Consider the following 27998-nt stretch of genomic DNA (forward strand, 5'->3'; position numbering starts at 1 on the left):
TGCTGAGCTGGAAAATGGCTGTGTGGAGGAGCAGGGAGTTATGAACGGGAAAAGAAAGAAAGCGCGAGAGAAAGACGGACGAGTAAGAAGTGCACCAAAGGTTTGCTTGAAGTTGAATGCGCACCGAGGAGCGGTCGTCCGCAGAGAGGACGCCACGCGGACTCCTTGTCTGCTACTTTTAGTAGAGCTGCGGAACCAGAAGTGAGAAGAGTCAAGAAATAATCCGCGGGTGAGTTTCCCCCCCAAGTTATTGCACATTTCCAGTACAGCAAGGCGACAGCCACTGTACTGGAAAATGGTGGAAGCGCTGCAAGTGTGCTCTGGGCACGCTTACTTGTATCTCATTACTTTTAAAGTTGAGACACGAGTCTTTTCATATTAGTGTTTTTTTTTTTTTTTTTTTTTTTTTTGTGCAGTTCTCATTGCGGTAAAACTCTTTTATTTATTATTGCAGCGTGTTGCTCGGTGCTCGCGTATGTCGACGTGTATCCGAGCCCGTTAACTTACCGTGACACTCGCATGTATGTGGTTTTTAAAGCTGCTTCCAGAGTTAAATTATTATTATTATCTTTTTTTTTTTTTTTTTTTTTTTTTACTTTTTCGTGTATTTATGTTGTGCCCGAAGTACATGGTAAAGATGACTTTTAAACTAGCTCGCCAGTGAAGCTGTAAAGTTGGTTGTCAAACATTTTCAGAGTTGTTTAGTTGGCTTAATGCTTACGGTGAAATGTTTCACGCGTTATTAAGGCTGAAAAAGATACGTGCACTCCCTGTGTTAGTTCATGTTACGCTGTAAGTGCCTTCACTTTGACTGCAGACTATAGGAGGACATGCAGTGTGGAGGCCTCACATAGCTGAAGGCCTGACAAGGTGTGTGTGTGTGTGTGTGTGTGTGTGTGTCCCCCTGGTTTGAGGATTTGGGAATCCACCAAGGAGTTAATAGAAATTGTGCCACTTGCATAATAAGACAAGCCACTCAACTGTGTGGAGGGACTCTCTCTCTCTCTGGCTTGTAATTACTGAATCCAGCATTATGCAACCAAATGTCAATCCTCCATTATACTGCTCTATTAGTGTGAAGCATGACTTGTGGTAGAGCCTTCATTCCTGTTTGAAATGTCTCATAAATGCTCTGAGGGACTCGCTGCGCTTGTTTTGTTTGAACGCCCCAAAAGAAGGGGAACTTCTCAAAATGCCAAGTGTCACTTCTCAGAGCGGCTGAAGGAAACTGTCAGATCACTTCAAGTTACACAAGACGCAGGGTAGCTGTGGTTAGTTTGGTTTTACATCCTTAAGTCAAGCTGAAATTATGTTATTTAAAAAAAAAAAAATAGCAGCTATAGGGACAGTTTTAGCCAATAATCCACTGCAAATGCTGCTTACTCTTAGCTGTGATTCATACCTAAATACCTGTTCATTAATAAAAAATAGCATTTTCCCTAATTTTCTGACCACAACACACTGGCCACACATTTGATATATATAGTGTATAGATTATCACAAATGATGCTTCAATTTTTAATTAATGAATTACTTGTCGCAGGCAGTGGATGATTTGATGTGGGGTTTTTTTTTTACACCCCTGACAGCTAGGTAGTAGTGTTGTAATCTATCTTCAGCCATTTGACTCTTCTACTCCAACGTAAACCGAGAGAGGATGTAGCATATACTATGACAGGAAGTAAAGTTTTCCTAAAATTTGATTAAAAAACACCCCAATATGTTGAATTGTAACCTGATTTTTGCAAATACTCACAGTCCTCGTCCTGGTTCACCAGTTGGTAACATGTCTCACCTACTGACTGTTTTTTTGCTACGATCCAGGACTAACGTGCATATCATTAAAAAAAACTTAGTGTCCGACTTAAAAGTGATAGACAGCCAGGCAAGTGCCCCCTTCACTGACAAGTTAAATTCCTTTGCTGAAGGTGCCATTTAATTTGAATTACTGCCTCACCAACCAAGTAAAACCAGTTCCCTATTAATCTGTGTCACAGTGGGATTTGTGTTTGATTAGATTTTTATTTTTATTTTGCTGTGTTGTAGTGGAAACTGTATGCTGCCTTCATATCAACATGTTTAGGTTCGTTTTATGTATTTATTTGATTGTAAATAGGAATTCTCTTCTATAATCAGTGAAAAAAAGTATGTGCCATTAAGTGCATGTAACTGCAAAAAGGCTTGTGGTGTTTTTAAGCGGTTCAGACTTTATTTTAAATATAACGGATTTTCTTTCTTCAGTTTCAGTGAAAATGTTTTAAAATCAGCAGCATAGTCACGTGGATTTAAGGTCGCATTTTGAACTAGGCGTTTTATATCATCTGATAAATACAGAAAGAGCTCTTTAACTGTGGAGCCTTGTGGCTGAGTTGACTTTTCAGAACAGTGCCGTCTCAGTGCTAAATAATCCAGCAGATGTTTCTGTTTAGCAAAGGGAGCTTTTCAGCTTCATTAAGGACAGTTACAATTCAGGTGAACACAACTTAAATCATAAAATGGCTAAGCCCCCATTTTAGGCTGAAAAGTAAGTCCTCTCAGGCTCCGGTGTTGTTGGCCCGTCCTCCCTGCCTGTGGCGCAGCAGGTTTTTCAGATCCATGTGGACAGATGGCCCGAGGCCAGGCTGCATTCATGGTGGCTCTGTAGTCGGTTCTTCTCCAGCAGGGCCGTACGCTGAGCGCCAACATGCACACAAACTTAGAAATGACTGCGTGTCTGCGTAAATTGTCTGAAATTTGCGCAATCCTAGAGTCTTAATTAAAGTCTCTTAAGGACAACAGCAAACAGCGGCCTTTCCTTTTTTTTTTTCATGTCTCTTTAAGACGTAAAACAATCTGTAATGTTGCGTTTTGTCAATGTTAGTCTTCTATAAAAAAAAAAAAAAAAAAAAAAAAACTGCACGAGCTGAGGCTGTTGCTCCTAAACTCGTCAACATGCCAGCTTTTGAAGAATCATTGTTTGCCAAGTTGGTGTGCAGGAAAATATTGATATACTTGAGTATCACAAAATAAATAATAATAAATAAATACAAATGCCGATCCAACTGTTCCGCTCACAAGGTTTTTTTTTAATGACTATTTTATGCACATGGTGGTGTTCCTTATATGATATTACAACTTATAGCCTTACCTACAGTATCATAATATATTGCAGTATATTGACCCTTGTATCATGACGCGTATTGCATCGCCGGGTTCTTTCCAATACCCAGCTGGGTCGAGTCCGCTGAGAATTATCATTATTATTATTATTATTATTATTACCATATCTCTGCAAAATTGCCCAAAAGCGAGTAAAAGCCAAAGCAGTTAAAAAAATAAACATTACGTCATTTAGTTAGTTTTGGTACTATTCACAGTGATTTTGTACTCATTCAGGTCAGGTGGTGCCCAAAGCAGCTTGGGTACTGTACTTAAGCCTTATAATGGCTTAAACCCTGATTCATATAGGGTTGGTCAATATGACGATCCATATATCATTAGTATAAATGTACCTTTAGAGCGTCGTCATTACTACAGACACCTTGTAAATATACTGTAACAACACGTATCGTCATATTGGTGTCGGTCTATAAAATTACATATAATGTGAATCCCCCGCTCCTAATACGCTGGTCTATATGTAGCAATCAAAATACTTAGCTAATATTTTTTTTTAATAATAACTGAATGATTATTTTATTTATGTTGATTCTTTTGCTTATAATGCCAGACAGTATTGAAAAATCCCCAAAACTACAGCGTCCCCGTAAGGACAACGAGAGAGAAAGACAAACATTCAGGGAAACTCGCTCCAAATCCTAAAAAGAAGCTACACAGAGTAACAACGAGCGACTCGACCCGAGCGAGCAAAAGTATCTGCAATGTAGCTGCTCGTCCAGGCATCCTGAAGCGTGACATGTCCTTTGCTTTAGTTTTTCTGTTTCCCACATTTGGATGTGTTTCAGTATTTGGAGCACATTTCCCTGAACGTTTGTGCTTCTTCTACTCCGTAGGCTTTGTCCCCAGGGGCTGCCATACATAACAATTCCCAGCACAAGTGATATCCTCAAATAGTTGTTTTTTTTGGACAATAGTGCAATACCCAATCGTTTCCAATATTCAGAGAAATGCAGCATATTGTCACATTTTAGAAACTAAAACCATCAAATATTTGGCATTTTTGATCAAAAACATCTTATACAATTAATCGATTTAAAAAAAAAAAATAGTTGCCTCATTTTCTGCTAAACTAGTTGATTCAGCTCTCACATAGTGCCCGTCTTTGTCTTCTGTTAAACACCCATCATTTTTACATAAACATTAGAAGACCTGCTCTTCAACTCAAATCTGTTTTAAATACAGTCAGTCACACAAATTCAATTTACACATAAAAAGCAATGTAAAGATGCCTGTGTGTTTTTATTTTAATCCTCAAGTGTTGTCAGTAGCTCTTGCATCAGTTGAGTACGTTAGTGATGCTCTGAATAGCTTCTTTGGCATTTTACATTATGCACTGTGGTGTATCATGAGCAGGTCAGAGCTTCACTGGCTGACTAAACACATCAACAGTCATTTGATGTCTGCAGACAGCACAGTACAATCTAGATGCCTTTTTGAGTTCAGTCTAGGACTTGCTTTCCCCCCACAAAAGAAATAGACACAACGTCCACGTCTGCGAAAGAAGAAATGTGAAAGCCTCACGGTTTATAGTGACGTCAGAAGTGGAGTCGCATTTGACATGTTTTTCAATTTATGTCACACTGATCGGATATATGCATTACTTTACCGGCGTAACGTCATATTCGAGTGAAGGAGGTCATAGTTTGTCGTAATGTTCTTATTTGATAAGATTTGATCGTATTTTCTTCTTTTTTGCATGTGATTGCTGCGTTTTTCACCCTATCAACTCGGAAAAAAACAAACATCAGCTGCTTTCGTCCCATTGCACGACATCAACATGACTCATGGAGTTCTCTCCAATCACACGCTGCCTTTCAGTTTTTCCATGTTATGTTTTACATCTTCACCCTGGGGTAGTTTCATTTAATTTGAATCATCATTTGATCAAATATGAGCAGCAATCATCAAGGCTGCACGCATGAGAAAAGTGAAGTATGCTGGGAAAGGTGGAGTTGTTTGGGTCAGATGTTTGATCACTGCCTAGATACATTTTCTAATATTAGAACATTTCCTTGATTTGCCCGGCTTCTCTGGTGACTGGGGAGCACATGGCCAAAGCGGCAGCCAATCAGAGCGCGGGATTATCTTTCCCTCTCTCTAGCAACAGTGAGTTACTTGCTGCCTATTCATTAATTATTTTCCTGTGGTCTCCCTCAGCCGTTTGGACTCTGCTGATAGCAAAGTGCTCCGTCTCTCAGTCTCACTCTGTGTGTTTTTTTTCACGGCTTTCTGTCGCTCTCTGCGCAGACTGAATACAAAGTCTTAAAAGAGGAATGGATCTTCTGATGCTGAGTTTGCCAGCTGCTGCTGCTGCTGTGCTGAACTGTGAGCTACTACAACACTGTCAGACCAGGACTGTAACGGAGAAGACTCCTTTATCACCTCGTACGACTTTTTTCTACTCTGGCTGGAACTAAATAGTGGACGAGGACGACAGAATGAGAGCGCTCTCTGCGTGCTGCGTTTACCTCGTTTTCATCTTGTTTTTGCCTTCTTTTTTTTTTACTGCAGCGGCGCTCTGACTGTAAACAAATAAAACACGGCAACTGGGAATACCGCTGGACTTTTTCGCTGGCTGAGGATGGCGGGAGGGAGGGATGGAGGGAGGAGGGAGGAGGGGGTCAGTTGGAGGCAGGACTCTGTATGTGTTTGGGGGGGTGGAGAGCAGGTGGAGAGAGGAGGGAGGGGAGTTTCGGGTTGGGGAATGGGGGGGTGGGGGGTGGGTGGTAATGGTGGTGTGAGGATTGCAGGCTGTGGTTGGGTATGCCAGTGCCACGTGTCTAGCCTGGCACCTCTTGCTTCTCCACTCGAAGGATGTTGGACGGAGAGTCTGGCTGAGCCTGTCCGGCTTCTCTCTGAACCAAAAGTGGGGTGAGTTTTGCACTCTGCAGCATCCCGTTATCACAGTAACTCTTAAACCGTTAAAAAAAAAAAAAAAGAGAGATTACATTCTTATTTACGAAGGTTTGCAGTGAATGTGCGTTCGTTTTCGGCTTGTCGGGGGGGGCGGGGGGGTAATCTAGACTAAGGTTCAAAAGCATGCTATTTTGGTATTCAAAGATGCTAATTGGAGGTTTACGTTTATATTTTATGCTTTCACCTAAATATATTCAAGCGTCTGCAATGCATCGCTTAAAACATTGTCCATTTATGAACCTTTAAATGATGGCACAACATCGGGCCTCGCAAAACCAGGCCTATGGTTATTTGGATTTGCACGTTTTGGGAAATTGCTCCAAATATCTTCCTACTGACATACCAGAATAAAACTTCCATCCACCTCTCTGCCTCTTTCACCTTCCCTCTCTACCTTCTTCTTTTCTTCACTGACATCCTGTCCAGAGAGGTTAGGAGGACCGTTGTCCTTGGTTGGTCCACAGACCACAGATGTCGTACTTAATCTGGAAAACATAATCTCCCTCTTCCTCGTTCTCATCTCTCAGCATAGTTGCCATTTTAAATTCCAATTTAGCAGCATTTTGAATTTTTTTTTGCCCCGTTTCACTTTGAGAAGGCCCAAAAGATGCATGATTTTGTATTTTTCTGCAGATATTACAACCTAGCGTTTTTCAACCCCACAAATCTGGATTATTTTAAATTACGTAAATGATGCATTTAATTAATTGTATTTAATAAAACCTACCAGGCTGATGAAATGTAGCCTTTTGAAACTGTTTAGTCGATGTTATACGGTGCAAATTGTGCAGTTGTGTTCGGCATTTTATCAGGCCCTGCAATTATCTTTATCAGAAAATATTCGTTCCATGTCCATGGTTTGACCTTTTTGCTGTATATAGATGCTATGATATGTGTGACTGGAAGGATTATGGTCTTTATTTGTTTCTAAATGGTGGTTTATGATATTGTGCCCGTCTCTGGTTGCTCAGTTGACTCTCCACTCTGTATTGTCATCTGGAACTGTGTGATTTAGCTATTTTGACAGAGTGAAGTCAGAAATATTTCTGAGGCAACACAGCCTCTTTTTTCCTCCTACGGCAAAGGGAACTGTTGCAAAGGGTTCTGCATGTTTCCCGAAAATTCGGGTTGCCCTACAGCCGAGGTGCAGCTCTCCCTGCAGAAACCCTTTCTTCGCATGCTGTTTAGTCGCACATGCTGTTGTGTGAGTTGAAGGGATGTTTTTTTTGTTGTTGTTTTTTTTTTTTGACAGTGAAACTTCTCGTTCCTGTGGAAACTGTGATGCGTCAGTTCAGGCTGTGAGTGTGTGAATGTGGAGTGGAGGGAATGGAGGCTCCTGTCCAGGGACCCAGTCTGCTGTTGGTTATGACGCAGCAGCATCATCCGATCTCTCTGTCTTAACCAAAGACTGCACAAATACATGGAGCTGTCGCAGTTCGCCATTTTTATGCACCGCTTTAAGCTTCGTTTCACATAGATCTGTGCCGCTTTACTTGCGTCTATTTATCGAAAATAATGGACTTTTACTGACGACTAATTCTTGTTTTCTTTCCAACAGTTTTATTTTTTATTTTTTTAAATTATTATTACATTATAATTTCTTGTTTTTTGTGGTTTTTATGTCGTGCAGGTTGGTCAATAATTCCTGCCCAGAACATGTGGGAGACGTGAGAGAGCCGGAGAGGATTATAGACCTGCTCACTTTGCCACTCGTCCTCCAATCAGACCACTTGATTTGATCGTGGCTAGCGGACGACGCCGGGCCCTCGACTGGCCAAATCTTTTACCAGACGGCTCCAGTAGCACCCAGCCAGCAGGTTTTTGCTGCTTGAAAGAGCATGTTGCCAACGCTCTCCCTCTGCTCCATCATCTGGCTCAACCGGGGTATCAAGCTGAGGAAAGTGCACCAGTCCACCAACACCGGTCAGGTCTGAAACCGCTGCTGCCGACGCAGTCACAACAGCGGCAAAACGTGACCTTATCAACTTTTAAAAATGCTTCTAAGCTTCGGGTGACTTCCCCTCCTCCCCTCATCCCCCCGACCCTCTAAAGCCACTGTACCAACACCAGACTTCAGTGACTCAACAACCATTTTGGTTTCTGAGAAGGATTTCTGTATACCCGAACCCTGTTGTTACAGCGGGGCTGCAACAGCTCATTCTCTATTCAGTGGCCATTTTAATTTCTGCCTCTGTAACAAAATGGCAGCGGAAGGTTTCCAGTACCGTGCTCTCTACACATTTACCAAGGACCAGGAAGAGGACTTGGATCTGCAGCCCGGAGACCTCCTGACGGTCAGCAAGGCCTCTCTGGTGTCCATGGAGAACTACCAGGAGGGCTGTGTGGAGCGGCCCGAGCGGCTGGGCTGGCTCCTCGGTTACAACGAACGCACCAAGCAGAGAGGCGACTTCCCAGGGACGTATGTAGAGTATGTGGGCTGCGTCAAGATGTCCCTCCCGTCGAGTCATCCGAGGTCCCAGCGCCCCCTCCCTGCTGCTCCCAGACCGGAGTCATCTCAAGGTAGGGTCCACTTCATTCACATATCTTTCTTTAACATGTTTTTTTTTAAATGTTTTTTTAAGCAGTGCATTAGTACGGTAGCGCCATCATATTTGTAAAGTGTTGTAGAGGTTAATGATTCGCACGTAGCACATCACTGTTGCAAATTTAAAGGTGTTCTTGCACTTTATACCTTTTTAAGTTGCAATATTAGTTTTCACAATATCATATAAATAAGGTTTGACTTAAATTTGACTGATGAGAGCGCAACAGTTTATTTATAATGGTCAATTTTGTTTTTACATTGTGATGTCTGTAAATGTTATTGTGGCTGACACTTTTCATAAGATCTACACATCTTTTTTATTTTTCATTATGATTAAGATTTGTACATACTGACATTCAATTTTATTTTGTTAGTAAGCCCGAGTTGTGCAGAAAATATCTATTCACAAAGTAGTGAGATGATTGAACCTTGATTGAATATTTATGAATGAAGCGCTTTGTGGATTTTATTTGATTTGTTTTCCAATCAAAATGCATTTCTTTTTTTTAATTTATTTTTATTTTCTCGTCCAGTTTTATGTACATGACCCGACCACAGACTAGTGCAAAAACACAAATTTCTGTGTGGCCCGGTGTTATCTGTGGTTAGTCGATGTGGTTGTTGTTTTGCCGTCAACCACGTTGGGAGTTAGTTTTGCTAAGGCTCTCAGTTTTTGCAGTGACCTTGAGTTGACCCTTTAATCTTTACTTAAAACAGATCATAAGCCTCACCTGTTTGGAAGCACGGCCAACCAAACTGTGCCGAATAATAAAGGGCTAATCCATCTTCTTGACGGACTCTCCCAGACTCTACAGGTCTGGCACTGATTCTGTCTGTCAGTGTGGCCCCTTCACGTTCAACATGAACATGTCTTTGGCGTACATCTAGCCTTATCTGCACAAAAATGCCTCCTTTTGCTGCGACGTGCCGTGGAGCCCTAGTCGGGCATGGCTGAAGGATCGCACCGGCTGGAGTGCTGCTTTCAACTGGCCATGCTGTGGGGGTTCGAGATATCGGGAGCGTTTATGACGCTCGAAACAAAAATTTGTTCCCTGGCATTTTGAGAAGGACTGATCTTTTTAAGTGGTTGTTCGTATTTTGTGCAAATTAAAAGTTATTAAATGGTTTAATGTCATTTTTGGGATCTGAGGTTACTGCTCTGTTCTGTCAAACTCCTCTTCACTCCCATGACTTTCATTAAAATACTGATATTTATTCATAATGGTAAGAATCTGCTTTCAGCTGTAACAGCGTCCAACTCAAACTTACACTTGGCATGGACTGGTCCACCTTCGCAAGCGCAGCTTCAAGTAAGACTTTGATTTGTTTCAAAAGTTCCTCCACACTCACAAGATTTCCATCATTTTCTCCTCATTTGCACTCCCTTGCTTTTGGCTTGAGCTGGTTAATTTATTGCTTCCTTGCATGGGATGCCAGAGAAAAAGGTGCATAGAGCCAAAATAGATAAATAAAAGTTTTTATATCACTCTCCACATAAAACCAAACATTCCTCTCCTGTAAAAAGCCTTATTCTCTGTCATTCCCTTTTGCTTTTTTATGACAGATGGGCTAAGTACCACTCTGAGCACGTAGGCTGTGAACTCTGAATTACCTCTGCTTTAGCCAATTGGCTATTCATTGTGTCCAACAAAATACACTGGGCCTCTTTCAAATTCATTAGCTGGACTTGATTTCTCTGAATTTTTCTCCTGAAAAGTCCTTAAAAAAGAGAATATCATGGCAGCAGCACAATTGTCTCGACAATTCTTATCAGATCTTTTTTTTTTTCCACGCAAATAATTAAAACTTGAGTGTGAAGGAGGTGGGTACAGTGAAAAAGCACGGGCCTTTCTCCAGCAGAGGCAGGTGAGGAGGACAACAGTATCCTTGTGGTTTGATGGACAGTGAGACAAACCAGTTGGGCAGCAGGCATTTGTGTCTGTGATGTGGAGAGACAGGGCCAGGAGAGCCGAGCGAAACCCTGAGAGGAGGGAGAGGGGAGGTGCTGGTGAGAGGGAGGCAGGGCAGCGGCTGAAGGAAACGATATCTTGGCGTAGCTCCAAAAGTGCATTGTGGATTAGAAATGGTCTTGTCCAAACTAATATCATCTTCATATCCCGGCAGGAACAAGGCCCTGGTGGTTGTGTGAGTAGAGCCGTTGTTGCTGTGGCCTGTTTTACTGTTTGCAGAGATTGTAACATTTGGCATCAAGGGCCTGGTGGATAGGACGGTTCACCAGGTTACAGGTTTAATCCCAGCATGCATCTTTAAAACATGTTGCTTGAATTCATTTAAACGAATGTATTAAAACATGACTTTCTCAGCTGTTTATTTACTTTCATAGGAAAGCTGGTGCAAGTGAAAATTGCCCTAATCTGACCCACCTTTACATGCAGCTGGCCAGTTATTAAATGTTCTTCCAGGACAATCAATCAATCAGTCATACTTGAAAATAATTTCAGCCTTTAAAATCTGAAATATTTTTTGTGTATATCTATTTATTTTTTTCATGTTTGTTGTTTTGTGTATATAATTTTTTTTTTAAATAGGGCTACAATTAATATTTAATCTTTCTCATGCAAATGCTCGTAAAACTCGTTAAAACCAAGTGTAAACTTTTTCATAAAAATCACGTTTCTTTTATTAGAAGTTTTTCTGAAACCAGGTTTCTCGTTTGCATTTAAGAAAGAATAAGGACTGCAATAGAGCTGTTCTACTGATATGTGCCTACAAATGTTTAGTCTATTTAATTGTTGTGTTTATAGAAATGAAATGGAAAAAGAGATTGTGCATCAAAGTAATTCAGAATGATATTTTCCACTTGGCTCTCTGGTACGTGGTGCATGTAACGTCAGTACAACTTGGAGTAATAGATTTAAGTACACTTTTCGAGAAAAGTTTTTGCTAAAAATCAGTTTGAGTCTGCAGATATGAATGCAAAACATTTTCTCAAGTTGCAGCAGAATTAAGGCTGGAAACCCAAAGAGAGTTGTTGTTTTTTTTCCCCCCTCTTTCCCTCCTTTCTCTCTCTCCTCTCCCCGGCCTCACTTTAACTGCCTGCTGAAGTGAACCATGGCTTGGCATTTTTACAAACTCCTCCCTTAGTCCTCCTTCTCGCCCATTCTCCCTCCCTTTCTGCAGCCTCTCTCCCTGATTCACATACACGTCTGATACTGTCTCTGGGCAGCTATAAACTATGTTAGCGAAGCCAGTTCTCAGAAAGGAGAGGCCTCCGCTCACTCTCCCTGTGCCTTACCAGGAAAACACTTTCAAAGAACCCATGGAGAAGGGTGGGAGGGGGCTGAGACAGTAGAGAAAGAGAATGGGAAAGTTATGGAGAGGCTGCAGAGGGAGGGAGACAAGGGCTACAGTGTAAGCCAAGGCCACCCTATCCAACTGCAGATATAGGAACCAGCTGTATTTGCTTTCTCTGCTGACTCTTGTAGTAGTCTCCTGGTGTTTAGTAAATTTAGTATGTTACAGTTTGCAGAGCTATAGACAATTGTATTTTCCGGAGAATTTCTTTGGTGCCAGAGCAGTAAATGGGAACTCATTTAGGTATGAAATTGTGTTCCTGAAAGATTGATGGCTTTAGCAAACCAGAAAGTTGCTAACTATAGCAGGAGTGAAATAATATCTCCATCCATCCCTGCTTGTCCCTGCTTTACAGAATCATCTCACAAAACTATCCACTATAAGAAGTTTTTTACTGCTAATATTGATATTAATAGAAATGAAAATTGAATCAAATGTTGATTCATGTATTTAAGACTAGGGCAGGGCCATAGACTGTATATAATAGACTGTATATATGGACGTAGCTTCCGGGTCTGACAAATGAGGCCAATGCAGAAGTGCCTTAAACTGCAATACGACCAAAGGCCGCAAGAGGTTGGCTCCAAAACGCCTCCGGCTCCATAATATTCAGCTTCTCTCATAAAATACAAAGTCAATCTATCTTTCCACAAGTTATTTTGCCGTTGCCAAAGTTGGCTAAAGTCGCTCGTTAATATTACATTTTTGTTTATTACAATATTACATATTTTCGAAAAATAATCCCATCTTTAAGAAGAAAATACGACTCAAATATACATGTTTTTGGGGGCGTGTCTGTTTGATTGACATGCCTGTGGTGCAGCCAGGTTTCTGCTACCCTACACACTCTTCTTCTGCTCAACAGGCCTGTCGTTGCACAAAGTGGGTATAAATGTTTGGAAAGTTACAGAAGAAATTGTTCCCCTCTGACATCGGAAAGGTGTGGAAGGCCGATATCTTTATGACCCTAATTTGATCCCATACATGCAATGTTTTGCTGCTATGCAAAAAGTTATAGATGACAGCCCACTGAAAAAAAAAACATCAAAACATGAATGTGACCATTTTCTGTTCAGCTACCTGCAAGCAACCAAACTTTGGTTTGTGCTTGTATTGACATTAGAACTTGTAATTATAATTTCTTACTGTTGACATTGCTCATGTGACCACGTTTAATATCTCTAGTCAGTTGCCTGAAACTTGTCTCATTATGTTTCTTCTCAGCGGTGCCCGCAGGACTGTAAAACCAGATCGAGCGCTGTGCGGAGTTCACCGTAGTTTGACACAGTTGCAGGGTCTCGCTCGCACACATGTAGCTTTGAAGTGTGTTGTGACAGAGGAATGGACGGTGTGCTCGGTCATGATGCATTGCCTGTCTACATAGCTGGGATGCAGCGAAGACATGTAGCAGTGAAACCTGACCAGCAACATACACAGTGTTACACACCAGCCGTGAGCCCGACACCAACTGGCCTTGTCACCACGGAGTCATTGGCATGCTTTGAAATGTTTGGCAGAACTCGGCCTCATTTGTTGATCGATAAAATTAATTTTCTAGTTAGCCGTAAATATTTAAGTGCATCTGAAGGACCTAGAGAACATCTTGAGTTACATCTGGTGAAATATTGAAGAAGAATGGAAGAACATTTGAGTGGAAATGGAAATGGAAATATTTAAGTTGAACTTAAATACACAAAGGGGAGTGTTTATTTGGGAGTCGGGCCTTTACTGATGTTGGCACACTCGGGTTTAGAGTTTGTGTTTGTACAGATGATAAACCAATAATTCTACACTGCTGTGGGATGATAAATTACACTAAAGCAGAAAAGCTGCTGTCAAAATTCATCTTTCTTCTACTTGTTATTGTGAAAGTTTATTTTTGACTTTGGAAATAGCAGTTTGGCATTGTAATTGTATCTCACGATTCATTTACTCCATCAAAGACCATGAGAGGGAGTTGAAAGCACTTAATCAAACTTTTTTTTAAATATTTTTACTATTGTAAAACATGAATAAAAACATGAAAACCATTAAATTAGTTTGTCTGAGGCCTGTGAAAAGTCAACTTAATGTTGAACCTAATATTTTATATCTGTATTTTATTCATATTTTCAGAAGCACACTTGATCATGATCACGTTGGTTACAGTAGAATATTTTTTAATGTTTAGTCAAAAAAGGATGACCTCTTACATTTGCAGATTATAATTTGTTGTAGTGGTACTTGAACGCCACGCCCTGCATTCGAGTGCCGTTCAATGAGACGTTCACATGAAATCAGCACAAAGGCTTCGAGTGTTGGAGGTGAAGTGAGGAAATTCCAGAGGTTTAATTTGGCCAGTGAAATCCTGTTTATGAATTCGTGCTGTATCTCTGCACTTGGAGAAGATTCAGTCTCCGACACAGGCCAATGAGAGGGAGAATGCAGCAGAGCCAGCTACATGTTACATAAGCACATTGATGGAGAAGATACAGAGCAAATATTTTTGCTCGCATAGCTCTGCTTCATTCAGTCTACTTTTGCTTGTCTGCTGCTTGCATTGGACTGAGCGAGAGCGTCAGTGCACATCTACACATAAAGGATTTTCAACATTCATCTGACCTTCACATACATCCTGTGCAATCTATACACATTCAGAGCTTCATAATAGTTTTTCTGTAAAAACAATCCACTCATTAACTAGTCTTGTGTCAAGTCAGATGTCTTTCTCCCAGAATGCACTGTTCTGTCACCAGTGACTCTAATAGACTAACGAGTTGCTGTTATGTTGTTTATGTCTTTTGTTTATATCTCTGTTTATGTATTTTTTTCCCCGTACTTTTTCAAAACCCGGAGAAGACTTCAGGGCTGCAGTTGCCTTTGCAGGAAAAAAAAAAAAATAGACTCCTTCACATAAAAGTCAAGTTTCAGTTCTTTCCTCTCCCCTCCCAATCATTTGGAATACATTCATTTGTGATTTTTATAGCCTGTATTTTAATTTATTTCCCTGTTTTATTGCCTTGCGGTCACCTCAGCTCGGGTATGGACATGGCAGAATATACAAATTCAATTGGTAAAGTTTATGCAATTTTTCACAGGCTTACCTAAAGGCATTTTATGATGCATGAAGAGTCAATTACAAACAACAACAAAAAACTAATCTGTATCTGAATTTACCAGACTCAGACCTCCAGTGGAATTGTGAGTTATAACTCTAGTCTGTCGGGAGCAACGGCAAACACTTCTTACGCTGCCACAAACCCACATTTGTTTCAATTAGACATCATGGCAACATGTGGATCAGAGGTGCTGCAGCAAAATACTTTTTGAGTCTAGCTTGAATTCTACATCACAATTGCTGCGTTTCAAATGGTGTACTTCCCATAGTACACTAACTAAATAGTGCTTATACATGTTAGGACTCTTACCCGTGTAGTACTGGAATTTTGACAGGGTAGTGTTATCTCAAACTGCACACTGCCGTTTTGCACTGACCGGAAATAACGTCAGCATGTGAATACATTACCCGCCAACGTATCTGCAGCTTTAATTATTTTAAACCAGATATTAACGTATTTTCGTGGCCTTAGTTCTTCAATCCAGCAACAGTATGTTGGTAAACACTTTTGTGCAATATTCAGAAACAGCTTCCTCAAATGCTTTAATTTGAAAATTCTTTACGTGGGTGGTTCCACCCCTTCCTCTGAGCCAAGATGGCAACCGTTCAGGATGAATGGTTTCCAGCATTTCACACTTCTCTTTTGGACCATTTTGTGTGCATCATCCATGTACTTGTAGTGGACTGCATGTCTCTGTACTCCACGACCGTGTGAAAATAGTGAGTGTCAGTACGCAATTGGGAACAGTGCAAAAGTGGTATTCATAAGTCCAGTGAGAGTTGAGCTCACTTTCATGGATATCTCTGTAAATTGAAAGGGTCATTATCACTTTTTAGTATTAAAAATGGACCCATTACTCAAACGGGTCTTTCTGGATTATGTTTTATGTCCTCATGCTCTCACCATTGCAGCCTCCTGCATGAGCTGTTCATGGTCTTAACAGGAGGTCAGGGAGAAAACACAAGAGACTGTTTGCATCCTATTTCTTGCCAACAGTCAATACCAAAACTTGTTTCATTTAATCACTAGCACAATCTGTTCCTTAGAAAATGTAATGGTGTCAGATCGGAAAACAACAACACAAATCCTGGACAGTCAGATCAGAAAACGCTGTCGTGATTTGTGTTTTAATGGTCTTTTAATTTGGGTTTAACATGTATGTAAAACCTGCTTCCCACACCTGAAGAAACAGATACTGTGAGGAGGAGAGGGACGGGCCTGCAGGCCAAAATGGCCAACATGTATAAAGAGAGGCAGAGGTCCTTCTGTGTGCCTGCCAGAAAGCTGGACACACTTCCAGGCCTTCCACATTTAATTTGCAAACATGAGAGAGAGAGAGAGAGAGAGAGAGAGAGAGAGAGAGAGAGAGAGACAGAGAGACACATGGAGAGAGACATAGGGAGAGAGAGAGATAGAGAGACAGACACAGAGAGACACAGAGAGAGAGAGAGACACATGGAGAGAGACATAGAGAGAGAGACACAGGGAGAGAGAGAGATAGAGAGACAGATAGACAGAGAGAGGCAGAGAGAGAGAGAGAGAGAGAGACACAGAGAGACACACAGAGAGAGAGAGAGAGAGAGAGAGAAGGGCACAAAGATGGGAAGAAGAAATCAAATAAAAACTTAAATAAAAGAGGCCTGAAGGGGGATTCAAGAAAAGAGGAGGAATAAGAGAGAAAGTCCACTGAGAGCAAGGATGCAAGAGAGCAAAGGAGAGGGAGAGCTAGGCTGAGAGACATCCAGAGAAACTGAGCTGGAGAGAGGGGACGGAATGTGCTGACACTGCGTTTCTTGTCTGAACTCCCCAAATTAATAATCAGCAGCGGTTTAGCTGAGCTGTGCCAGGAACAGGAGCCTACTGCCAAGCCCTGGCCAGGCCAGGCCAGGCCAGGCCCTCCCTACTCCCAGTGTTACACCCCCCCCCGCCCCCCGCCCTCTCCCTAGCTCCCAGCCCTGTTCTGGGGCCGAATAGGAGGCGCTGCCTGCCTGTCCTGGCCGGGCTGGGCCTGGCACACTGCCACAGGGCATTTGCTTGTTCAGGAGTTTTGATTAAATCCTTTATTGTGCTCCACTCACGCAAAGAGCTAAGGCGAAACACCGAGCAGGACGGAGTGGAGGGGAGGAGAGAAAGCGAGAGGGGAGAAAAGAAAAGGGGAAAAAAGGGAGGGAGGGAAATGGGATCTCTTTTTTTTTCCCCCTCTTGCTTTCTCCTTTCCTCTTTCTCTCCTACTGAAAAGATGTTTGATTTAGTCTACAGGGAGTTGTAAAGTAGATAAAGTTTTTCTCGCCATCCACAGTCTATTTCTTTTTCTTTTGTGGTTCTTTTATTTTCTGTCCTGAATAAAACCTCCTTTCTTTCTTTTGTACACTTACTAAATTGTTCTGGTTTTATTATCATATGCTATACATGCCATCATCCAGACTTGCAGACCACAAGCTGCCCGAGTGACATGAGTCTGTGTTTTATTTAAGTTGAGGAGTTTTATTTGATACCGTGCAAACAAGTAGGTTTAAATGAAGTCCGTTTTTGCAAAATGGTTGTGCTTGTGAATTGGATACTAAACTCAAAATGGACATGTTTTCTGGTGTTCCTCACAGGTGTTATTCATGCTCTCGACATTATACACGCTCTATATCTCCAACTGCTCCTAGTTAACAGTGGGCTTGTCAGTGCAGCGGCGTAACCGAGATTTGTGTTGTTGTTTCAGCTGTTTCTGTGCCGGACCTGAGCGAGCAGTTCACCCCACCAGAGACGGCTCCCCCTGCCCTCGTCAGCTTGATCCAAGCCATAGAGAAGAGAGGTATATCCATGTCACTCGGCCAGTGTATTCATGTGTAGTGGTCTCGCTGTCTTCATGCAAGAGTCTCCCGCCCCCCCCCTCGCTCTTGTGCCTGCATTCACACAAGTGTAGATGTATAGACAGTCACACAGCTGCAGAAATGTCCTCGCAAGGTCACGCGCAGTCACGGCACCTCCCCAGTTCATTAGTGACTTGTATCGAGTTTCTACATTGAAGTTTAATGTGTTTTCGGTCAGAGGAGTTGTCACTGGTCTCGCTGAGCGTTCTGCACTGTGGGTTAGATTCACACCATGTTATTAACAAATAGAGCTCAGCGGGACTCCATTCACAGTTTTGCCTTTTTTTTTTCTTTCTGTCTTCATTTCTACTTTCTCTCTTGTTTCTCATTCATAAACTCTTTAATGTACAAAAAGTCAAAACATTTCTACAACATTCAAAAATTTCACAGACTAGACTTACTTCAAAATTCTTATTGTTATTTAAGATAATCAGTTTATGAAGAAAAACATCAAATAAGAACCCTTGAAAGTTTTGATCGAGCCAAATTATGAATTATCAAAAGAGTTTCTGGTCAATTTTCTGCAGATTGACCAGTTGATTAACTGAGTCATTGTTATAGTTGTACAGCTACATTCAGTCTATGAAATATTTGAATTCTTCCCATGTCTCAAGACTGATATTTATAATGTAGTGGTTTTGTAATTATTACACAATATAATACACATAATATAATATAAATTTGTACAGGAAAAAATTAAAAAAAAATGTACTGACTTCAGAATGACACTGCTGATTAAACTTTTTTTTTTTTTTGCATTTGCATTTGCGCATTGCATTGAGACAATAGGCACTTCAACAACATACAAATGTAAAAAAAAAAAATCATCAAAAGGATCGAAAACTAAGCACGACAGTTTTAGGCGCACATGATTTGTCTCTTTTTTTATTTTTTTTATTTTTTAATGTGAACACATAATCAAACCTCGCTTAGCATTTGTATGTAGTTTGTAGTTGAGATAGAGCGTTCATCTTTTCATTACGTTATTTGTCACTAAGGAAATCTGAGATGAGTTATGGAGAGAAGTCTTAAAATATGTCAATGAGATGTAAATTTGACTGTTGCTTGGACTGTGAGAATAATAAGTATACTCACATTATATGCTACATGCTGCTTGTAGATGCTCTTACCATTACTCTAATTTTACTTACCAAAAAAAAGGCTACCGATGTAAGCGCGATCCCTTAAAAGTATTTTTATCCGTGTACATATTTAAATATTGATCTCTGCCACAGGGGCGGCAGAAGGTCTGTCTCTCAATGTAAATATAATGTCGCAGGAATATTGAGTTACTTGTCAGTGTTGGATGCTTTCACACTCTGACTGCACAGTGTGGTTTTCACAACTACCTGAGAGACTGGCTTGTCTCGAGGAATTGCTTCTGTCTAGACTCAGAATTTCTAAAAGGGTTTTTCATCGCCACAGTGTTTTTTCTTTGGGTTTCTTTTATCAGTAAATTGACTGAACAATCTGCTTGAAATAACGTGATGATGTAGGGTTTATTTTAGAGTCTTAATTTTCAATTCTCTGTTCTTCGGAGTCTCTAAATAAATTACATATTTTCCACCGAGTAAAGAACAAACAAAAGTGAAGCATGGGAATATTTCTTGGTTTTTGTACATTTGAAGGACCTGCTCCCTCACAACTGATAGATTACCTTCTCTGATGTTGGATGTGAGACTGGAATGAAAACAACATAAGACTGAAATTTTGTCCTCAATTACAGGTTAAATGGACTTGAGCATCACGGTTATGAGGCTTATCCTGGTTTTAAATTTTATTCAGAGAGCCACACAGAGAAATTTGGTTATTCATATTCCCGTATACATCATAAACTCTAGTATCCTGGTCAATGACTATCACTAATTATTGCATGTTTACTCAAGAACCTGTAATGTTTACAACATAGACAATTCTGAGAATGTAAATCAGACTTGACTGTGGAAATGACACCACTTTGGTTTATAGAGGGTTTAGCGCTATTTAATGTCAACATCACGTTGAGGATTCAGATTGTTTATCTCATTGAGAATAACAAGATATTAAACGTCCCTCACTTAAAGAAAAGGGAAGAGAGGATAAAGACACACAGACGTGACTGATGTCGCCCGGTAGTTTGCATGCTACAGACTTAAATAGGTCAAAATTTCAAGGCTTTTCTCAGCTAAACAGATGATTTTATTTGTTCTTCGATCACTGAAAGACAAAACTCTGCTTCTTCATCACTCTAGAAGTAAGGCGCTCTCGCTGCCGCCATTGTTTGTCTTTACATTGCGTCACTCAGCAGAAGCCATGCCTGTTCAGGTCGTCGACAGCCGTCAGAAACTGGGATCCTCTCGTCTTAAGTCATGCAGCCACAGAGTTGACTGAGCTCCTGGCTGCAGTGTTGTGGTCAAATGTGCATTTAATCTTGTGAAACGTATTATCTATGGGTGAAATAGTGCTGTTGCTACTTCAGCTCACTACTTTGTCTAACCGTGTTCTATTTTTTCTACTCGACGAGATTTTGCTGGACTTTACTCATTTGCTCCTTCTGTCTTTCTCAGGTCTGGACTGCACAACGTTGTATCGGACAGCCAGTTCCTCAGGTTCAGACAGCCCAGTGTACAGCCTCAGCTCTGGTGAGTTCACTTTAGTTAGTTGTTTTTTCCATTGTGTAAAGATTAATCTGCATTTGTGTTCATATCACACACTAAATTGGATTCCAGAAAGTTCAGTGTTTTCTTTTTGTCAGCCCGCATGTTATTTTCTTCAGTCATATTATGGTTCATGTTTAATTTCTATATTCCCATCAAGGTAACACCAACATGAGCAGTATTGTATATAGTATGGAGTCTATAATACATCTTTACAGCACACAATACAGCAGGTCCAGTTCGGTGCCTTTCTCTTTGGTAAATCTCACCAGGTGAGAATTATGGTTTCTATATAACGTATAGTATAATGATCCAGAGGCAAGAAAATGCTGAGTTGTAAGAAGTTTTTTTTTTTAATGCTGGTATTGCGTGGCTCCTCCTCATTATTGGCTTTAAATCATCATTGAGTTCATTCTGAAATATCATCACTGGACAGACGATATGTCTGAATAATTTATTCCTCCACGGGTGTAAAACCACGTTCTCTACGTATTCTTTGGTTTCCTCTGTTCTCCTTCTCACCACAATAACAGCAGCTGTCTCTCATATTGTGCGCATCTGATTAATACGCGCCTTTCAGTCATACTAAAATACACATGCAGTCACTTCTCCTATTTCTACTTTCAGGTTTGTAAATATCATTGTGGGTGCTAAAATGATCTTTTTGCATTTCCCCTCCCAGTATTTTGCACGCTCAACTCAAAACGCCCAATATTACATACGCATTTAGGCAAACATGCAAAAATGACAGCGTGTGTTAAATTGCACATTTGAAAGACGCAATCCTCACTGCACGTCGTTAGTAGATCAGCTTGGACATTTTTTTTGGTGGTGTGGAGTTTACACGTGATTTTACACACGCAAACCTTTAGTAAATCAGGCCCTGAGCGTCAGTCCCATATGACATTCAGATTTTTCAGTGGTCGATTGTTTGTTTTTAAGTTTTGTGGAATTTTTCCGTGTATTAATTTGCCCCTAAATGTTTTTGTCTTCGGGTTTTGTCTTTGTGCTCCAGAGGGTGACATGTGTCAGGGGGATGTAGGTTACCTGACTGAGAGTGTCCTGCACTACCTGAGAGACCTCCCATCTCCTGTCATCCCTGCGTCTATCTACCCTCACCTACAAAGTGCTGTCATGAAGCAGCAGGTCCTCCAGCAGTCGGCAGGTAGTCAAAGCTCGTGTGGAACTGCTTAAAGCTGCATGACACGAGTTTTACACCAAGAAAAGGATGTCATCTTCTATGCATCTTGTAATGGAATTTGTTTTAGATGATACAAATCAGGCTTTGTACATCACTGCTGGTCATTTCCCAAAACACAACTTTACTTTTTACATTGCTGTGTCCCAGCGGGGTTTCACTTTATTGTATGAAAAGCAACATCAGGACCTGAAACTTGTTTGAAATGGGCAGTTTATGAGAGTGAACGTTTAGCTCTCTACATCATGTCTGAGATTAATTATGTGTCTTAAGAGAAATTCAAGTTGATGCTCCAACATTTTCTAACGTGAACTGAAATTAATGGTGCCTTAAAATTTGGAGGTAAAAAGCAGTTGTGTGCTTTGGAAAGTGATCTACAGCGATGAAGCACAAATAACTCGCAGATGATAGGCTTTAACATGCAAAACTACTGGTATGGTCCTTTTTAAAAGACTGTATTGTTTTAAATCTCTTAGGTTTCCTGACTGCCTAAGATCTAGCATTAATGAAATCAGTTTTTAAGAATTCTTGAAAGAAGTTGATTTGTGTCTAAACAGGTGAAATAGTCTCACTCGTGGTCGTAGATTTTGCTTGTTTTATGGAAATGTTTTTGAACTTAACAGTGCACTAACTGACTGACAGACTGAGATGGAGACTTTATACAGTGTAGACAAAATGGCAGTGCAGTGTTACAGAACAGCACAAGTCCTAAAATGAGCTGCTGATGTTGTTTTAGTGGATAGAAAAGCACCTTTTAGTGCTTCAATGACTGTAATTTAAGGAAAAGAATTGCACGAGGACTAAACTCAGCCTTGGAGGCTTCTGATCGAGGTCAGTCTCATGTCAGCGTTAAGAGAATAGAGTCAAGTGTCGGGAGAGGATGAGCTCCCTGAGGCATGTTGGAAATCCTTCAGCTGATTCATCTCCTCACGAAGAATAGTGTGATTTCATTTCAGATATATATTAGAGCTATTTACAGAGACATGCGTTGACCCCGTGCATTTTAACCACGTGAAAAATACCAAACAGTGTGATCGACTTCAGGATCAAAGATGCTCAGATTCTCTCTTAAAAGTGTACAAACAACTGTTCAGTTTTTCACAGTGCTTTAACTGTGTCTATACACACTGGATATCATCTTCACAGTTGTTGGGATCTCTCTTCCAGATGGAGCAGTAGCTGGCAGCCATGACAGAGAGGTAAGCCTGGTCCTTGAGAACTCCACCACCGTCCCTCTCCATCACCGTCTCACCCTGCAGTACCTCCTCACACATCTGGCCAAGGTCACCCAGGCTCAGGCCAGCAACGGCCTGGACACACACACACTGGGGAAGATCTTTGGACCGCTGCTGATATGGACAGCTCGCTCTACTCCATGGTAAGCGATTTTTCTTTCTCTTAGACTGAAATAAATATGAATAAAGTTTAAAAGGTGATGAAAAATTGCCATGTTGGATTTGTCATTTTGCTGGGGCACTAGGTAAAATTAAAAGTTTTTTTTTTAATCTAGAGTGTTTTGAATGTGTGTCAGTGTCAGCTATTGTAATCTTTATTTGTCGATTGATTGATTTATTGATTGGCAGGTTGACATCAGATGAGGAGTTCCCTGCTTTGGTGGTGGAGAGGCTGCTGATAGAGAGAACTGCGGAGCAAGACCTCACTCCTCCAGGTAAGTTTCATTGTTTTTAAGACTGTTCAGATCTGTGTAAAATGTTTTTTTTATGGTGATCTCTGGGCGCTTTATCTGCGATTGTCTGTTTCCAGTTCTCCCAGCGAAGCCACTCAAGTCAAAAATGACACCATCAGCCATGACAGAGACAAGCAGCCTGCTGAATGATGCTGAGTGGTACTGGGGAGAAATTTCCAGGTAAATAATTAAAACAGATCTGGATGAAATTTATCACCGTCAATTCTGATGTCCATTTATTTGAAGTATTGTATAAAAGTGCAGCCTTAAAGTTAGCATGGATATGTAGATAGTTTTGCTAAATGGTGGGACTGCTTGAAAGTATACATGAAACACCTCCAGACATATTTGTACCTTCCCGTACCTTCTTAACATTATTGAATTTATGTTCTCATTTTGTTGTGTAAGTAGAACTAATCACTGTTAAGGCCAATTGATGGTTTCTGCATCTGCTGACGAATGTGGTCTTTCAACGTGGACAGCAGACGTTCATGTATTTCCATTTGTACTAAAATGTTAGGGTCTGGGTTCCTAGGGTTAGTCTGCCTTTTCCAACAAATTTAGTTTGTTGCCTTCTCATCCCAAGCACAGTGAGCGGACATAGCACTGGATTTCTGGAGGAAAGCATGCACAAATCAAAGTGAGGGTGGTACTGCCGCCCATTTAAAGGACGCACGCCATTTGTGTGATTTTTAAATGATGAATAATAAGTTGTGGAACAGTGAATTTCCTCACACAGCCTCTCTTCAAAATATAAATTTTGTTACACTGTTGCATGCGCAATTGGCGCCCTTGCAGTTCACACAGACTGCATTATCGCACATTTTTAGGCTACTTGTGAACATCCACTAAGGGACCCACAAAGTCTTTAGGACGACAACAAAATTACTCAATTTCCCCACTGTGGGATTAATAAAGTCTTTACCTTATCTTACACCACGCAGATAAGTGGACATGGAAATGCTGAATATGCCTTTTGTGTTAATCATGTAAAAATGTTGCTATATTTGCAGAGAGGAGGTGAATGAGAAACTGCGAGACACTCCAGACGGCACCTTTCTGGTCCGAGATGCCTCGAGTAAACTGGAGGGCGAGTACACGCTCACCCTCAGGTAAAGCCACGTGTTGAACACCTGCAATACTGACATACTACAGTACTGCAGATTTACTACAGGAATATATTTGTTTTTTGATATTCAGCTGAAACAAACCAGACCTTTGTTAACAGACAATCAACATTTTAGCTCATGAGTCCCTTTATATCCTGTCATCCTCACTTGGCTCTTGTCTCCCCCTGCAGGAAAGGGGGGAACAACAAGTTGATAAAGATTTACCACAGAGACGGACACTACGGTTTCTCAGAGCCTCTGACCTTCCTGTCTGTTGTGGAGCTCATCAATCACTACCGACACGAGTCCCTGGCCCAGTACAACCCCAAGCTGGACACCAAGCTTCTGTACCCCATCTCCAAATACCAACAGGTGGGTGATGCTGAAGATCACCATGCATTTGTTGATCGTTGAGTTTTGAAATTCACATCACAAACCCTCTGCAAGCCACCTGGCTTTCTGAAATCATGCGAAAGTTGAATGTTTTTATGACAAAACATCTTTTCTTCGCGTGGCTCAGCTGGTGAAGGAGAACAGCATAGAGGAGGTGGGAGAACAGCTGAAGGTCTATCATGAGCAGTACCAGGAGAAGAGCCGCGAGTACGACTCTCTGTACGAGGAATACACACGCACCTCGCAGGTATGACTTCTACACACACACACACACACACACACACACACACACACACACATGATACATACACACACACACACACACACACACACACACACACACACACACACACACACACACACACACACACACACACACAGGGGATGGGCTTCACAGTGTGATGAATCCTTATTTGTATGAGCCTTGTTGACTTATTATACAAAAAAAATATGTACAGTATGTCCTTAACAATAATTTTCCAAAATTGTTGATCCAAAATCATTCAGTTACAGCCCAAACTATTAAAATGTGTTGAAAAGAATATATGAATTCATGAAAAATACCAATTTAAAACAACTGATCAATTATACATGTGTGCAGTAGATAACACCACTTAATCTTTATCAACATTAACAGATAAAGTTATACTGATACATGTAGTACAAAGAATGACACATTAAATGACTATGCGTATTAAGATCAAAGATGTGAGTTTTTATGAAGTTTAATTTATATGTACCAGTGTAATGTTGCATAGATGTGGATTAAAGTAGGCAGGAAAAAGGCATGCCATGTGTGATTCAGCAGCTCCAGACTGAATGAAACACAGTAAAACATCAAATGAATGGCGTTTCTCCCTCTTTTCCACAGGAGCTGCAGATGAAGCGCACAGCCATTGAAGCCTTCAATGAGACCATCAAGATCTTTGAAGAGCAGTGTGAGACTCAGGAGCGATACAGCAGAGAGTCCTTGGAGCGATTCCAACGCGAGGGCAACGAAAAGGAAATTCAGAAGTACGTATACGTGCACAGCATTCTAAATAATCCCAAAATAAAACATGAATTTAAAGCAAACAGATGCAGTGGACAAATACCGGTTTTTTTTTAAATTTTTTTTTTATTACTTATCCCATAAAACTGAACCAAGCTGCTAATTTGGAGCAGCATCTTGTCATTTGAAAACATTTGTAATCATAATTTGTAATTCTCTCTAATCAGGATCCAGAGCAACTCTGAGCGTTTGAAGTCTCGTGTGAAGGAGATCCATGACAGCAAGTGTAAACTGGAGCAGGACCTGAGACAGCAGGTGTCTGATAACAGAGAGATTGACAAGAAGATGAACAGCCTCAAGCCGGATCTCATGCAGCTCCGCAAGATCAGAGACCAGTACCTGATGTAAGGACAACGAATTCCAGATTCCGTCATTCATTGAAAATACAACTGCTTTATACTTCAGTTAAATATTCATATAAAGCCGTGAACTTTGTCAGCATTAAATCTGTTGTGTTTCTGGCTTTCAGATGGTTGACACAGAAGGGGACAAGGCAGAAGAGGATCAATGAATGGCTGGGCATAAAGAATGATGCTGATGAGTGAGTGTTTAACATCAAGTGACAGTTCATCAAGGTGTGCCGTGATGACTGGATGCTGCAGCGGTTGAGCTCAGAGTTTTGTGCGTGACGAGGCGTGTGCTTTAGCGTGTGCTGCATTATTTCTGTGTCTTCAGCTCCTACTCGCTGGAGGAGGATGAGGGCTCACCCCACCATGATGAGTGTACCTGGTATGTGGGTGATATTAAGCGCACCCAGGCCGAGGAAATGCTGAGAGGCAAATGTGACGGAACATTTCTCATCCGTGAGAGCCAATCACAGAAGGGCTCCTACGCCTGTTCTGTAGTGTGAGTTTGTGTTTCTCTTTCAATTTAAAGTTAGAAGATTCATACAAAAAGTCACATTAGTGATGTGATCTCCCTTTAGTGATATGATATTTTATTTCTTTAATTACACACATGAGTGTTCAAAAAAGCTGTATAAAACAGATTATTTACATTATTTTTTGAGTCATATATTAAAGGAATAGTTCAACATTTTGGGAAATATCCTTATTTACTCTTTGGTGGAGAATTATATGAGAAGAGCTCTTTTGTCTGTGCAGTAAATAAAAGGATTTAGCCATTAGCCAGTTAGCTTAGACTATCATACAGACTGGAAATGGGCCAAACAGCCAGCCTAGCTCAGTCCAAAGGTAGCAAAATAGGCTTAGCAGCACCTCTAAAGATGACATAATTACACATTGTACAGTATATTGTTTGTACTCAAACCACAGTGTAAAAGCTATTTAGTGGTGGTGGAGGAGGCTAAATCATAATCAAAGGTAATTATTGTTGGGTTGTCAATATTCATCCTGGGGAATGTAGGAAATCATTGATTTAAGTAGATATGTACATTTATATTTACTGTATATAGTAAGCAATGACAACACAGGACAGTACAACATCTATAAACATGATCCCTGTCCTCTCTTTCAGTGTGGAGGGGGACACCAAGCACTGCGTCATCTACAAGACGGCCACAGGTTATGGATTCGCCGAGCCCTACAATCTGTACTCGTCCCTCAAAGACCTGGTGCTCCACTACAAAAACGTCTCCTTGGTCCAACACAACGACCATCTGAATGTAAATCTGGCCTACCCAGTCCTGGCCCGCTCTCAGAACCAGAACCAGAACCAGCACCCCAGATGAATTATCCACCAGCAGTGTAGGACGCCAAGCAGGGTGGGAAACAAAACTTTCACTCGTATGCATTGAGACAAAATCAACCCTTGGACGATTTTTGTTCATGTGTATGAAGTGGCAGGTAAAATAGACTTAAAAGCCAGGGTTCAATAAAAAGGCACGTGTTTTTTTTTGTTGCTGGAGGCTGGTGCTAGTTTCCCACACTAACCCCAGTCCAGCAGAGTCTTATTAACAGCATGGCTTCATAATAAGCACACTACTACTGATAACGAAGCACTGTACAGTTAGCCTGGCTGATGCAGAGAGGTTCAACTTGATAAAAAGTGTTGCATTAGCCAGCAAAGAC

At 41.0% G+C, this 27998-nt stretch overlaps 1 protein-coding gene across 2 annotated transcripts; it reads left to right on the forward strand.

Moving 5' to 3' along the window:
• Positions 1-7: 7 nt before the first annotated feature.
• pik3r2 (phosphoinositide-3-kinase, regulatory subunit 2 (beta)) lies at positions 8-27975 on the forward strand. 2 transcript variants are annotated; one of them, XM_069706029.1, is made up of 16 exons: positions 8-229; positions 7706-8595; positions 17744-17836; positions 20441-20515; positions 21546-21695; positions 22896-23106; positions 23312-23397; positions 23493-23595; positions 24429-24527; positions 24716-24896; positions 25045-25164; positions 25789-25931; positions 26136-26312; positions 26438-26509; positions 26644-26814; positions 27445-27975. In XM_069706029.1, exons 2-16 carry the CDS (start codon positions 8277-8279, stop codon positions 27656-27658), a joined length of 2214 nt encoding a protein of 737 aa, XP_069562130.1. In that variant the 5' UTR covers positions 8-229; positions 7706-8276; the 3' UTR covers positions 27659-27975. The 2 variants fall into 2 exon arrangements, with proteins under 2 accessions (XP_069562130.1, XP_069562131.1); XM_069706030.1 differs by lacking the exon at positions 8-229 and adding an exon at positions 5903-6030.
• Positions 27976-27998: the final 23 nt, after the last annotated feature.

The sequence above is a fragment of the Brachyistius frenatus genome, unplaced genomic scaffold (assembly GCF_029030835.1).
Source record: "Brachyistius frenatus isolate BFR_SWC_R1_liver_20210118 unplaced genomic scaffold, ASM2903083v1 Contig_61, whole genome shotgun sequence".
In the NCBI taxonomy this organism is placed as follows: Eukaryota; Metazoa; Chordata; class Actinopteri; family Embiotocidae; genus Brachyistius; species Brachyistius frenatus.